Raw genomic sequence first — 15,356 nt, 5'->3', positions numbered from 1 at the left:
TGTAAGGCACACTGCTGCCAAAATCTGAAAATGTGAATTTGCTGCTATTCAACAATTCTGACATCAGAAAGACACAAGAGTGCCCATCTGTTCCTGGCACAGCACACACCAAATAATTATGAAATACCATGAAGAGACACTACACAGTGTGTTTTCAATACAAATATAATAGCTTACTGCAAATCTGAGCCAAACCATTCTGTGAAAATAAGTGTGTACACTGAAGTTGAGAACTTGTGTCTTCCAGTAAACTCTCTGACTAGTAAAGGTTAACCTCTCTCCAGCAGAGACCCAACTATAATGTTACAGGCCCACAGAAAAACACTTCTAAAACGCTAAGATCTCGAAGTCAGCCTCTTTCATACGGTCTCACTTTATGTACCTTTACTGCTGAAGAGAAATGACAAGAACAGCGTACTGTGAAAAAGACGACAGCAGTACACTCCTGGAGCTCTTCTGACACCCATGAAGAAAATGCCAGTCACTGAGTCACTAATTTTAACATCAGATTCAGCAAACTTCTAAGACGAACATACACAAGCGTTCTGGATGATACACACACTATTTCTCTTACTTTGGGCACCGAGAGAACAAGACGTAAGTGATGTGGTCTGAAACTGGGATATGGACAAGCCAGGTAGTGCTGGCGCACGCCTGGCAGTCAGATCTCTGAGTTTGAGGCCAGCCTGGTCTAAAGAGCAAGTTCCAGGACAGTTGAGGCTACACAGAGATATGTTTGTTTTTCCCTGTCTCAGGAAAACAAAGCAAAGCAAAAACCAAAATGAATGAATGAATGAATGAATGAGGTGGGCACTGGTGATGATTATTAGGTCCCGGTATTAAGCACCATGTTCATGACTACAAACAGCATTTGCTACTACGAAATAATTTCCAGTATGAGGTCTACTCATACCAGTTTCCAAGTATAGGTTCTGTTTAATAGTTTTACAAAGCAAATACAACCACACCAGTAACTGTAGCATTTACCTTGCACACAGTCTCCAGGCCATAAGAGTTTTCACCTCGGCTAGATGCACCACCAATTTTTTCTACTCTACTTATCACTCCAAGAGAAGCATCTAGAACAAAAGGGGGGTCCTACAAGATGAAAAGAAAACACACAACTTCTAAAAAACTGTAAAGTGTTTGAATAACAGGAACAGAACAGGACACTGGGTTCAATCAATCTCCAACACTCATCGCCCAAAAATGTTAAAAATCTTAACCAGAAATCTGTGAATCAAGAATCACCCACAAATGAACTGGATGTGGCAGGGCACACCTTTAGTCCCAGCACTTGTAGACTGAGGAGGCAGATCTTTCAAGACAGCCTGATCTACATAGGATAGCTATGATTACATAGTTAAGACTTTGTCTCAATAATAGAAATTAAATCACAACTGAGCAAACTCACCCCAAAAACCATGCAAATGTACAGGCAAAAGCCAACCCCAGGAAGCCTCACCCGTTCCATGCTCTTAAAGTATAATCTGTAATTTGTGACAGTCAGCGTTCCTCGTACGGCACCAGTGAAGGGACATATGTAAGTCACATCTTTGGCTGAAAAGACAAAATAGCCATAGTTTACTTGATGTTATGTGCTATTAAAAACAGCTTGTACATTTTATAAAATCAATCTTAATGCTTGTCTAATTATGACAAAATAAATCACAGAATAAAATAATTTAAAAAACCTCCTGAAGCCTAATCCATGCTTCCAGCTTTGCCTTAATCCAAGAATTGTAGAATAAACAGAAAGGCAGAAGGGGCCTCTCCTGAGACAGCAAAAGTAGGAGCAAAGATTGCTTGCTGTCCCTACTGAATAAAGCAAGCCACAGGCTGGAGTGGCAGGGAGACAGTCAATGTATGAACACAGAGACAACACTCACCTTCCAGCTTCTAGGCCACTTGCACCTACCACTTTGTCTTCTGAGCCAGAGTTCAGTTTGCACTAATTCTCTTTTTAAAAAAAAAAATGACCACAATATACACACCAGAAGCACTGAGCTGACTGTACGCCTGAGGCATCAAAAGACTGCCGGCAGAGTAACATTTCTTTGCATGTTATTTTTATGTGTTGTAAGAGCACTGTGTGAGTGCCAGACTGATGCCCAGTCGGTGCTGGGAATCAAATCCAGTCTTCCACCAGAGCAGCAAGTGCTCACAGCCACCAAGTCAGCTCTCCGGCCAATTTGGAATAAAATATTTTAAAAAGAAAATAGTATATTCCTGACCAAGTAACTGACATCAAATTTTAGAAATAAACATAATCAATGTTTATTAAATGCTAAATTATGGCGCTCTATGACATTATAGTTCTAAAAACAAGTACTACCTGATTAAACATGGTAAAGACATTTACCATGGCAGACTTTATAATGCCCAGTACAGGGATTTTCTTTTAATCTTAAAATATTAAAGATTCTCTCCATGCCACTATTAGAGCAAAACATCAGACTATCCCCCAAGAAAATGGACAATTCTGCAGAAGCAAAACCTTCTACAAGCCTCCCCAGGGTGCTCTGGGGGCAACATGGACCTACACAATCTGTAAGACACTGAAGCTTCCTGACTTGCTCCATATTAGTCCATTTGAAAGGCTGAGCACTTTACATGGGATCTGAAATGAGACCAGTCTTTCAGCAACTGTCTCCAAACTTCTAATCAGCTCCACCAGGAGTGTCAGCTACATTTTCTTAATCAATTTCCAATGCATGTTTCATTATAGGGAAACTTTTAAAATCACATAAACCCACCATTATATAAAGATAGATTTTGTAACCTAAAAAAGCTTTATTAGTGCCAATGAAATGGTTCTGGATGCCATCAGAGCCCGTTTCCTACACAGGAAAAGCAGTCAGAATGCTTCTCCTAGAGTCACCACTGATGCCCTTCTTGTGATGAGCACAGAAGATGTATGTATGTGTTCCCAAAGTTGTTAGGACTGTGCAAACACAGAGGTCTACTGCAATGCCACATTGCCAACACCAGTCTATACTGTTCTACATGCTCTCTCACTACAGGCACTGAGATAGTTTTAGCAGGTTCACACCAGGGAGGAAGGAGACTGACTAGCACCCTGAACAGAGTAAAGGGCAGAACCAGCCAGCAGTGGTCCCACAGAACTTAAAGTGTAGAAGCACTCTGGTTTGGATCCAGTTCTGATGTGTCAGGATGCCTCTTCACAAAGCTGACCCAGTAACAGCACTGTTGCTCAGTGTCTGACCCCCACATTAAAGGCTAAATAACTGAAGCGTGGGAATACAGACCATAATACTCTGAGACTATTAATCCCTACCGTATTCACTTAATGCTTCTACTACCATTTTTGCGTTTTATTGCATTTCTTTATTTGTATGTATATACGGGTGTGTTTATGCCATGGCCACAGCATGTATGTAGAGGTCAGAGAACAGGCTGCAGAAGTATGAACTCTCCTTCGACCATGTGGTTGGCAAGGACTGAACTCATGTTGTCAGTTTTTGCAGCAAGTACCTTTACCCACTGAGCCTCCTCACCAGTCCCCAATTTTACTAAGAAAATACCGAGACCACAGATTTATATTAAGTCAATGTAAAATCCAAGGTGTTTTAATATGAAGACATGCACATTTGTCAACCTTGACTTTTTTTTAGTAAATTTATGTTTTGAACAACTGTGTGAAGATGATTCTAAACATTTTTATGTTATGTTCTGTATTCTTTAAATTTGGCAACAATGATGCTGCCAACTGGTACTGAGGTACCCTGGATCTCCTTATCTTAGTTAGAGACCAAGGGAAGACTTCCTAATAGATATTTTAAAAGATCCAACATGAAGAGGGTAATGAGCCTGTTTAAATCACACAGAAAAAAGCAGGGCACGGTGGCATAAGTCTTTAATGCTAGCACTGAGGAGGCAAAGGCAGGCAGATCTCAATGAATTTGAGGCTAGCCTAATCTACATAGTGAATTCCCCTAGGACAGCCATGTAGAAAGACCATGTTTAAAAACAAACAAACAAACAAACATAATCCAAGAAGTAATGCTGAGAAGGACAAGTCCACTCAGCCCCAGGGTCAGAGAAGCACTCAAGCAGTACAGACATGCAGACATAAGAGTCTTTGCAGTGGCAAGCAGAGGGATGGGGTGGGAGTTAACAAAGCAGCACTCATGAGCAGGAGACCCCAGCAACCAGCCTTGCACAAAGCACAGAGCATACTCAAGTGAAGGCTCCCCAGGGTGTTCTACACCATACTTCTGTCCAGCTCTCCTCTCACAGAACCATGTGTCAGTGCTCATCAAAGCTCTCTGCACGTAGCTTTCCACTCCACCAACTCCTCCCTCTTTTCAGCAGACATCATGTGCTAATGACTCACGTCCAGAACTTTATCATTTTTCACTACTCCACGCCAATTCGGTCTCAGGTACCTGCTTCCCTACACTGTAACTCTACGTGTGGTAACCAGGAGGAAGAGCAGAAGAGCAGAAGCAGAGACAGCAGTCCCCGAGGGTGAGATAAAGAATGAGGCTGAGGCTAACATTTGGAATAGGGAGGGATGCACGGGACAGCTGAGCCTGGTTCAGACAGAAGCATGTTCACATACAGAAGGGTGGCGGCTCAGGTTGAAACACATGTTTTTGTAGTCATTAACCCATATATGTGGGTAAATCTACTAAGTGAATATAACCAACTGAAAAGAAGGAAATCCATTGTGGATGAAGTCCCAGGGCATGCTGATAGTAAAAGATTTTCTTGTTAGTGGAAGTAGCAGCAGCACTGGGCTCAACTGGGTGAGCTGTGGTATTATTAGCTAGGAAGGCCGCTATGCTGAGCCAGCTAATGTCTTTCCCACAATATTATTCTAAGGATCACTATGATCACTACTCTCATTACTTAGCATCCCATGAGATGTATGTAAACTCAACAGTTGATCACTGGATCAAGCTTAGTCATAGACGTGGCTGAGAGGAACAAAGATGGAGGAAGTTAGTGTCAAAATCCTAAGGGCGGGCAATGCTAAGAAGCTAAGCTGGCCGTTACCATCAGTCCATTTGAGGGCACGTCCTCGCTCTGGCAGCCTGTTTTACACGAGAAGTGACACTCAGGGAAAAAAGAATATGACTGATCATATATGAGAGACGGTGCTTACATTAGAAAAGAGAGTGCTTTCTTCACCCTCCTAATGTACTACTCCTCAAAATCTAGGAATATTTTTGTGAGCAAGCATTAACAAAACAAGAGCACAAAAGTACAGTTTTTCTTCTCATTCCCTCTGCAAAATCTAAATTATGAGCATTGCACTGGGCAGCAGACCATTTCCAAACACAATGCCTGTTCTGCAATGGACATGAAAGACTTCATTCAAAAATTAACCTGAGTTTATCCAAGTAAGAAAATTATAAAAAGTAGCAAATGAGAGGCTGCACTTTAATAAAAATTGCTTATTCAATGTGTTTAGCTAGACAATCCAGTATTTGAATGGAGTAATTCAAAATAACTAAACTTTTCTTCACAGAATTTAACAACAATCTAAAAAGAATAACATAAATTTGCCTATTTCCAAACAGTCAGACAGAAACACTCTCAACAACTTTGGATCTGGATTTGCAGCACACAGGCTGAGAGCTACAGGGGAGTGAGCAGCTGTGCAGTCAAAAGAGACAATTTTAAAATACCATTACAGACCCATGTCTTTAATGTTTTCTCCTGGAAGCAGGCTTGGTTCCTCCATTTCTGCTAATTTGTTTGACTCCCTCAGGACCTAGACGGGGGTGTGCAAGAAGGAAACAGTTTTTATTCAAAAGCTATTTTCATTCAAATTTCATCCAGACTGTTTGCTTTTATTTGAAGTTATAATCTTATTACGCTACTTTAAATCAAATTATAAAAACTGTAATAATGCCACATACAATATGAATCTGCCATTTTTCTAATAGTATTTCCTGATTGCCTAAGAATCATAAGATCTTACATTCATATCAAAAACTTCATATTTTCACAATAAATCCTAAAAACACCATAAAAATAAAGCAAGTTTTGTATCCCCATTTCATAGGTGAGGAAATATAGGTCCAAAAGGCAGTTAACTTAGTCAAAGTCACAAAGTTAAAACAACAGTCTAGGTCCATAAAAACGGTAGGGAAGTCCAAAACCCACTCCCCTTCCAAATGAATCATGCCAAGGGTGCAGAGTACATTTACAATGGACAAAGTCAGATCCTTGTGTACATTTACTATTTAGAGAATTTTTAAGTCATATTGATAAATAGCACGTGCTGGCTGGTTTTGTGTCACTAGAGAGGAAGGAGCCTTGGTTGAGAAAATGCCTCCATGAAATCCAGCTGTAAGGTGTTCACTCAAATTAGTGATCAATGGGGGAGGGTCCAGCCCACTGTGGGCTGGTGGTGCTCAGAAAGCAGGCTGAGTAAGCCAGGGAAGTAGCACCACTCCATGACCTCTTCATTAGCTCCTGCCTCCAGGTTCCTGCCATGTCTGAGCTTCTGTCCTGATTTCTTCAACAATTAAAAGCAATGTGGAAGTGTAAGCTAAATAAGCCCCTTTCTTCCCAACTTATTAGAAAAAAAAGTATTAAATTAAATCCTGATCTAGAGAAACATGCTCTACTTTCCCAAGAAACAGACACAGAATCTGTCGTGTCAGATGACACCTAAATATTTGCTGTACATGAGTGCCACTGCCGCCCTCTTGGCCAGAGATGCTATTCTCTACAGTGGTCAGTAATGAATGCTGAGAATAAGTGACTATTGAGTGCTTAGCCCAAAATAGGCATCTGTATCTCCACTCTGCCAGCCATGCATCCCCCAATCCCCCACAGACACACAAGGTGGGGGAGAGAGAGAGCACTCAGGGAACACCTCAGAAGAAGGCCAGAAACAACGCAAGAGCCAAAGGAGGGAAAGGAAAACTCTGGAGAGCGGTTTTGGATATGTGGTGGCCATTACACTGGTAAACACACTGCAACTATGGGTACCTGTGTAAGAAGAAGCCACCAGAGCGAGTGAGGGGAAGGTAGAGGAGGGAACAGGAAGTGAGGGGGACAGCTGACTAGGTGGTAGGGGCAATGGCAGCAGGTAGTTAAGAGCAGATATAACCAAGATCCACTGTTTACATAGCAAAGAATAAATCAAAGATAAAAAGAAAACAGGAGCCTCTGGAAAAATAGATTATGGTGCTACAACCAGGGCACAGGATGGAAGAGCACCTCACAATGCAAAAAGTAAACTTTCAAACATCACCAAGGCTGTGGGACCTTACCGAAATATCTTCCCAGTGGCAGCTTCCACAGTGAGAGCACTAGTCACTGTAAGGTGTACACTAATATTAAGACCCATAATGAAGTAAATGACTAGGTAACTGACTCAAAAAAGGAGGGCAGAGAAATACATCCCATAAATAATACCAAAAACTCTATGTAGATGCTTTGCCCTGGGTCAGGTCTCAATGATGGGCTTGTTTGGTTGGAAGCATCACCTCAGCCCCTAACATCCTTATCCAAAAAGTCTGGGATGTTTGGTTGAAAGTGTCACCCTAGCCCCGATACCCCTTTATCCAAGGAGTCTGGCATGTGTAGTTGGAAACTCCACACCAAGCCCGCCTCCCCTGGGAGTTGCTGCAGTCCAGACTCTACCTCCTCCTCAGAGACGGTCAAGACCACTTCCACAGGCTATTTAAACTGCCTCTCAGAGAACCAACACTTGGTCATCTGGTTCTCCTTTCCCCTCTCCGTGGTTTCCAAGTCTTCCTCTCCTGGGGGGGGGGGGGGGGGAGCTGAGGGCCACCTGGAAGCGCTGGCATCCATTAAACCTGAGATTTTTCTTATTCAGTTTGATTTGGTCTGATTTGGATTATTGCATCAGTGGAGAGGTTTGTTAGGCCACTCGTTAGGCTGCAAAAAAAACTTTACAGGGTTGTATGCAACAACTTCTTTCCGAAGACTAGGTATAAGGAGACAGTATTGTACACGGAATAAACTCAGCACCTCAATCATACGGTGCACATGGTGGTGATGAGCGAGGTGACAGGACAGAACCCTGTCAAGGCTGAGGAGACAGCACTTCATCTCTGAGGGCTTTCCAAAACCTGGAACCCCAGTTTAACAATAATTAAAATGGTATGTATTCTAGAGAACATCTGGTCACTTTTGCAAACAGAGTCTTTGAACTTGGACAGTGTTGGGATGCCTAAGAAACACAAACGTCAAATGATCTGGGTAAGAGAGGACACTGGGTTAAACTAAGGAGATCTGAATCAAAGGCTACCTTAGTAACCGGAATAAGTATTGGTCCACTATATGTGACGCGCACACCATACTAATATAACATAAGACATTAACAACACGAGAAACCATATGTGACCTATGAGGGATAGCAGTGTGCAGTTTTTCTTCAACTCTAAACTGATCTAAAATTAAGTTAACCTAATAAGACTAACAAATACTTTATATACAAATGAACACTCTGGTCCTCATTATGCCCAAGCTTGAGCCAACCACTTATTACTTAAGGTATATATAGTATCCTAAGAAAATGAAAGAAGTCTTTACAACAAGTGGTTCTCAGCCTTCCTAATGCAGAAACCCTTTAATACAATTCCTCATGCTGTAGTGACCCCAACCATAAAATTTGTTTGTTGTTACTTCATAACTGAAATTTTGCTACTGTTATGAATCGTAAATATCTTTGAGAGTATTGTCCCAGAAGTAGAGAACCACTCACTGCCTTATGTAAAGATGGTGACAATAGAAGCAAATTTTATTTTTAACTGAAAATATTACATTTCCAACCAATTCTGTTTTTAATTAGTAAGATCTGACAAGTGGATCAAAACAGTTCAAAATCAAGCTTCTGCCCTACTTTACTTTTTAAGGTTCTTTTTAAAGTAATTTATTAATCCAACAACAGACAAAAATAGCTACAAAGCACATATCTATCAGTGTTAGTAAGAACAACAACAGCACACCACTCAGCACCAGGCTGCACCATTCCCTCCAGTTAGCACAGCAGGAAGCCACTGTCATTAGCAAGGCACTCACAGACCTTGAAGACAACCATGGAGCTGGAGAAATGCCTCTAATGTTTTACCCAAATAACAACTTTAGTGTAATAATCAATAAATATGCCTTTGTACGGCTGTTCAGGGTTCAGCTCATAGAAACTGTTTGGCCTGCTGCAAGAGAGTCATCACACTAGTGCTTAAGGAACTAAACTATAGAATTGGACTCAAAGGACAAAACAGCGATGTGGTGGCTAATCTTGGTGTCAACTTGACTATATCTGGAATCAGTTAAAACCCAAGCAGCTGGGCACTCCTGTGAACAATTTTCTTGATTAGATCATTGGAAGTGAGAAGATCCACATTATATCTAAGTCACACCTTCTGGTGGCAGCCCATATAAAAAGACATAAAAGAAGGACATTTTTGTGTTTTGCCTGCTTGCCCTCACTCTTGCTGGTAAAGTTCATCTATTCTGTTGCTGAGGCATTCTTTCACTGTTGTTAGAATCTACTTCTAGGGCTGGGCGGTGGTGGTGCACGCCTTTAATCCCAGCACTCGGGAGGCAGAGGCAGGCGGATCTCTGTGAGTTCGAGACCAGCCTGGTCTACAAGAGCTAGTTCCTGGACAGGCTCCAAAACCACAGAGAAACCTTGTCTCGAAAAACCAAAAAAAAAAAAAAAAAAAAAAAAAAATCTACTTCTAGAGCCTAACTAAAGACCAGGAGCTCTCTACAAATTTCTCTGGGATTCCAGCACCAGACTGGAACTGCACATGTTGATAAGAGGTTTCTGTCCCACCCAGTCCTGCAGCAGTTAAGTCCTAAAGAAATGCATAGAGGCCTACATTAATAATAAACTGGTTGGCCCATTAGCTCAGGCTTCTTATTAACTAATTCTTCCATGTTAAATTAACCCATAGTTCTTGTTTGTGTTAGTCACCTTTTATCAGTGAAGCATTCTTTCTCATCTTGCTTCCTCTGTGTCTGGGTGATGACTACAGACTGAGCCTTTCCTCTTCCCAGCATTCTCCTATTCTGGTCGCCCCACCTATCCTTTCTGCCTGGCTACTGACTAATCAGCATTTTATTAAATCAAAAAAAGTGACAAATCTTAACAGTGTACAAGACCACTGTCTCACATTATGAACCAACTACTAGTTTTCTGGTCTTTCCATCAGGAGACAGCCTTCATTGGACTACCCACATCATACCTGGAAGACACTCTAATAAATCTCCTTTATACATTTATTTTTCATTCTACCAGTTCTGTTCCTTTAGAGAATGCTGACTAATGCAACTGGCAATACAACTGATGAGCTATGATATAAGCTATGCGTTCCTAGACATATTACTTAATCTGAGGTACTATAGGGACATGAGAGAACATCACAAGTATTACAAGAGATGATATAAGTTCAGCACTTAGAGCAACTGGTGGCTTATAGTAAGTTCTCAGTGAATGCTAGCTTTTACTCCCTCTTACTATGGAAGCTATCAGGAAAATAATACCACAAAAAATTTAAACAAAATATTTAAAAGTATTAACTTATGGAATGAAACATAAATTTTTTAAAATAGTAAGTAAGCATTCAAACTTGCCAGTCTGGTCTGGAATAACTTGTAAAGACTGAGGTCTTTGAAACTTCTCTGTTATTAGGTAACTACACAATCACTAAAGGTTCTACTGACAGTGCTGGCCAGGCACTGAACAGTATGAATATCCTGATATCCTCAGTATGTTCATGCAGCATACATACCCTCAAATCAGGAGAAAAGTTGTCTGCAGAAGTTGAAATGGAATCTGAAGATATAGCAGAAGCTGACTTCGTATGCACCGAGTTCTCTGAATGAGAAGTAGAAGCACTACAAAATATAAAAACACAGTATGTTTGGAAAATGGGGCTATGTAGACCAATTTTAGATGTTTGCTTTATAACTCCAATATTTACTGCAACCTGCACTGTAAGCATTTATAACTCCAATATTTAATGCAATTTAATCCAATATTTACTGCATTGTAAGTGGGTCCTGGGTTGTCTCTTCCATGGTTCCTAAAGACCGAAAAATTACAGACTGTTCTTTAAGAGTTAAGTATGCTTGACACTCAAGTCTGGACAGACCTTCCTAGTACTTTTCCTAGTACTCTGAATTCCATCCAGTTATTTACTTATCCATGGGGGTGGGGGGGTAAGTGAGATGGCCCAACAAGTTAAGGTGCTTGCTTCAGAGCCTGACAATGTAAGTTCGATCCCAACTCCCCACAAATTGTTTTTTAATATAATGCACATGAGTACCGAAAGAAACACAAATACACACAAAATAAATAAATGTAAAAAAAAATTAAAGACCATTCCAATATGCAAAACCACTACATCAGGCACAGCAAGTCAAAGGCAAATTTGGCATAGTCCCCATGTACATGTGGCTCACAAGCTTGTGACAAAATATGCAAATGAATAAACAGGCCATGTGATAAGAGCTCCCTCCTCCACACACATCAGAAAATTCAGGGAGAACGTAGGCAATGGCACATGATGGGAGCCTTTTATACAACCCAAGTGCTGGACCAGACCGTGTGCATTCCAGGCTGCATTTCCACTGAGCTGTACTCCAGCCCTTTGTAAAAATACTTCAGTTTAGGTGCAAGTAGTCAATGCCTTTACCAGGCTGGCAGGGAACCTAGTCTTCCTGCAGCAGCTCACCCCACCCCAGTGCCTAGGAACATAGAACTGCATTTGAGCTGAATCCTGAAAGAGCAAACTGCCAGGCCACTAAAAAAGACAAACAAAAAGCACTGCAAGGAATTTCTGTCCACAGTTCATAGGCATGATGTCTGACTAGCACTCCAAACAGTCGATGTTAATGCAACAAAATAGCTAAGACTTAAAGATATTTTTGTGAATTTCTCTTTTTAGTGTCTCACTAGTGGGTTGATTAATATTTTACATTAGTGAGTAGGTTTTGGACAAGAATATTGAGTTTTGGGTGGAGAAAAAAACCCAGCCACATAGTTTTTACTGAAAAGTTATGTTGCCATGGATATAAACCAGATGGTTCAGTAAACAAACTAAAGTGGTAATTACAGACGGTTTTGTGTTTCAGGTGCTGATTCGTGAGCATGCTCTAAGACCACAAAGCATTATTGATAATCTTATAAAAGCCAGCATTCAATTTAGAGTCAGCCCTGGTTTTAAGGCTGGTTAGTACAGTGCTATTAAATTTTTTCCCATTAATTTTCTTTTTAAAAAATGTATTCACATGCTGTTTGAGGAGTCTTTACATCCACAAAGAAGTGTAGGAGGGCCTTAGAATTTTTGAGTGTGAGGGGGATCTGTAACATACATTGTGTTTTACACAATGTATCATTTAATACTATTTTACGTGAATAATACAGTATTATAAATTTAAAAAACTGAACATTTAAAAATAAGGAGTCATGCAATAAATTTTCACAAATAAAAAAACTGCTACAAAGGTATGGCAACATCAAAGCACAAAGAACATCCAAGGAACCATGTGTGGTTCAGCAAAGCTGGAGGTGCAGACAGGCCCGGGACCCTTTGCACCTTGGGGTCTCCTATCACATTTGACTCCAGACTCTCACTGAGCCTGTCCTGAATGACTATGGAAGTAATCACACTCAATAGTTACCTTACTTTCTTAAATTCTTATACAATTTCTGATACTTGATCACATTCTACTTTTATTATTTTATTATCTTATTATTTACTAGTGTCAAATATGTAATTCAGTCCTCAAGGATAAAAATTATGTTCTTATTTTTATTTCTACAAAATCTAAATCAGTACAAAATAGTCTAAAAGAAGTCAAAAATGAAAAGACAGTGCATTAAAGCTTAAAATGCAGATTTAAAATATACATACATGCATACATGAGTACACACACAAACACACTTTTAAATTAGTTTCACTATTTACCCCATGGTGGCATCCCTCCCTCGCCATCTTGGCTTCTCTTTCTGTTCCTTTTCCCGCTTCTCCCTTCTCTTTCTCTGTTTTCTTCTCTCTCTCTCTCTCTCTCTCTCTCTCTCTCTCTCTCTCTCTCTCTCTCTCTCTCTCTCTCTCCTTCTCTCCCTTTCTCTCTCTCTCTCTCTTCTCCCCCTTTCCCCCTTTTCCTTCCTCTCCACAACCCATCTAATAAATGTCTAACTTTATTTTGTATGGTATGTTTATCGTCTCTCTCGCCCACCGGCTGCAGTCACATGGAGACTGTCCGCGTGGTCTTGGGCACCGTCCCTGCTTGGGACCCCGGCAGCTTATATATAGCAAACCCATCTGCATGGTGTGCCTATCTGTCTGCCTCTTGCCTACCAGCCGCCTACATGGCTAGCCGCCGGGGACGCCAGAGAACCAGCCACCTTGGTTTGTGGACCAGCCACAAGCTGCCAGGACCCACAGCAAAAATTCATAACATTTGGTGCCGTGTGACTCAGATAGGCGCTCCTGCCCGGAACTCCTCTCCCAGGGTCAGGATCCTGAACCAGGGTTTTTTTCTACTCCCATCACCAGCTTCCCGACTTCAATCGGTGAGTCTCCCCTGTTCTGCTACGGTTGCTTCCCTTAACTGGAATCGTGTTTGGACCTACCCAGGGCCAGTCAACCAGCCCTAGCACTATACACTCCCCGTGTGGTGCATTCGACTGGGGACCCAGGGTTCCTCAGATTCCTCATCTTTTGTTCCATTTCTTCTCTTTTCTTTTTCTTCCCTCGTTGTAAAACGCCACTCGGAGTGGCCTCTGGCCTCTCTGGTTTCTGAGTCACCCCAATCGACCAGATCCAGCCAGGCCATAACACCCCACCTGGAGTTGGGGACGCCCAGCTCATGGGTCCTGGGTGTTCGTGCTGATTTGCACCCTGCCTATAGGGGAGGTGTTCCCATTATAGGCCTTGAGGTACCGTTGTTTCGCGGGTTTTCATGATTTCGGCTGTGAATAGCAACCATCCATGTTCCCTGGCTTTTTTTAAATTCCAGCCATGGCATGGTGCAGTTTTTTTCGGTTCCAGCCTTTTGCTCCCCTCTGCAGCTTATTGTGTGGCATTGCGGCTCAGTGACAGGGCAGATCACACCTTTAGGTTCCTCTTATTAGGCTTAAAATCCTTACAGCTCAAAAATTATGGCTTTTTCATACAACACGTGGCTGCCGCCATTTTGACTGGGGTCAGGTGACTTCGCTACCATCATGGCTGAGAGCCAGGTCAGGTGACCAAGCTCTTCCATCTTTACTGAAGTATACCCAGCCTTGTTCCCCGGTTTTCACTAAATTCCTCTTGTTGACTCTGTTGCATGTGTTTTGTGCAGTGGCATGCCTTTGGTAGGGCCCACCAAGAGCATCCACTTTGCCCAATTGCTATTCACTCTCTCTCTGTGTAATCATACATGTAACTTAAATACACCTATGCTTAATGTTATAATTGTTCATTGCATCTCATTTCAGACTACAAAAACAATAAGTCTCATGTTTTAAACTGGTATGTACTTTTAATTCTCTCACAAAAATACCTTATATTTAATCCAACCCTCATTTAAAATATATTAAGCTGTCTCTACTATTGTCAGTTCTATCATTAACCTTATATTACAAGCAGTTTTTTCTTATTTCTATCTTTTTACAAGTGTAAATCTTACCTGTTAAGAGCCAGTACAGTCAAGCTCAGACCCAACTCTCCAGACAGAATCTATACTGTAGTTATACCTAATAAACAGCCCTCAACTGCTCAGAGATCTGGGGAATGTGATATTTAAATATTTAAGTATTAAAAAACTTTTTATAACAAAAAGAGATAGGATGGATCCTACCAGCAGCACTGTACTCCCTCCAAAGAAGACAGAAGACAAATGGACACACAACAACGTCCATCTACACTGGGCAAAACTGCCTTTCATCTAAGCTGAAGATCTCCTGACATGGACAGAATCACTGGAATCGACAGCCTATCTGCTCAGGTCAAGGCAGGCCTGTCTTCCTACAGATTTCTTAGCCCACAGGATCTTCTGGAGCCTGGCAGGCCCTGCGCTAACAGCAATAGACAAATGTGACCTTCAGCGACCATGGAGGACCCTAGAAGAGTAGCTCTGGGTGCCAACCAAGTTAAGTTCTCTGTCGTTTTTTAATGAGTAACTCAAGTAAAATCTTATCCTTCTCAAAGATCTCTGATACAGTTTGACAGCTGAGAGACTTTGCCAGGTTAAAAAAAAAAACAAAAAAACAACCTCACCAAACAAATTTCAGATCAAATTTCTCTGTTATACTGCGTTCCATAGTCTTAAAGATACTTTTCACTGTACAAAAATATGTTACAGCCATTATATAATGTATGTGTCTAAAACTTCTGTTTTCACAA

General features: G+C 41.3%; 1 protein-coding gene across 2 annotated transcripts in view; it reads right to left on the bottom strand.

The window, feature by feature from the left end:
- Positions 1–15,356, bottom strand: part of Mtmr2 (myotubularin related protein 2) — a 63,390-nt gene that overhangs the window by 21,763 nt on the left and 26,271 nt on the right. For both annotated transcript variants that reach the window (XM_057766962.1, XM_057766963.1), the window contains 4 exons: positions 10,752–10,857; positions 5,668–5,743; positions 1,466–1,560; positions 988–1,098 (listed from right to left, as the gene is read on the bottom strand). In XM_057766962.1, coding sequence (XP_057622945.1) covers positions 988–1,098; positions 1,466–1,560; positions 5,668–5,743; positions 10,752–10,857 — 388 coding nt within the window. The remainder of the gene's footprint in view (positions 1–987; positions 1,099–1,465; positions 1,561–5,667; positions 5,744–10,751; positions 10,858–15,356) is intronic.

Source organism: Chionomys nivalis, chromosome 4 (assembly GCF_950005125.1).
Source record: "Chionomys nivalis chromosome 4, mChiNiv1.1, whole genome shotgun sequence".
Lineage (NCBI taxonomy): Eukaryota > Metazoa > Chordata > Mammalia > Rodentia > Cricetidae > Chionomys > Chionomys nivalis.
Note: the sequence above shows the minus strand (reverse complement) of the source record. Positions and strands in the feature narration are given on the sequence as shown.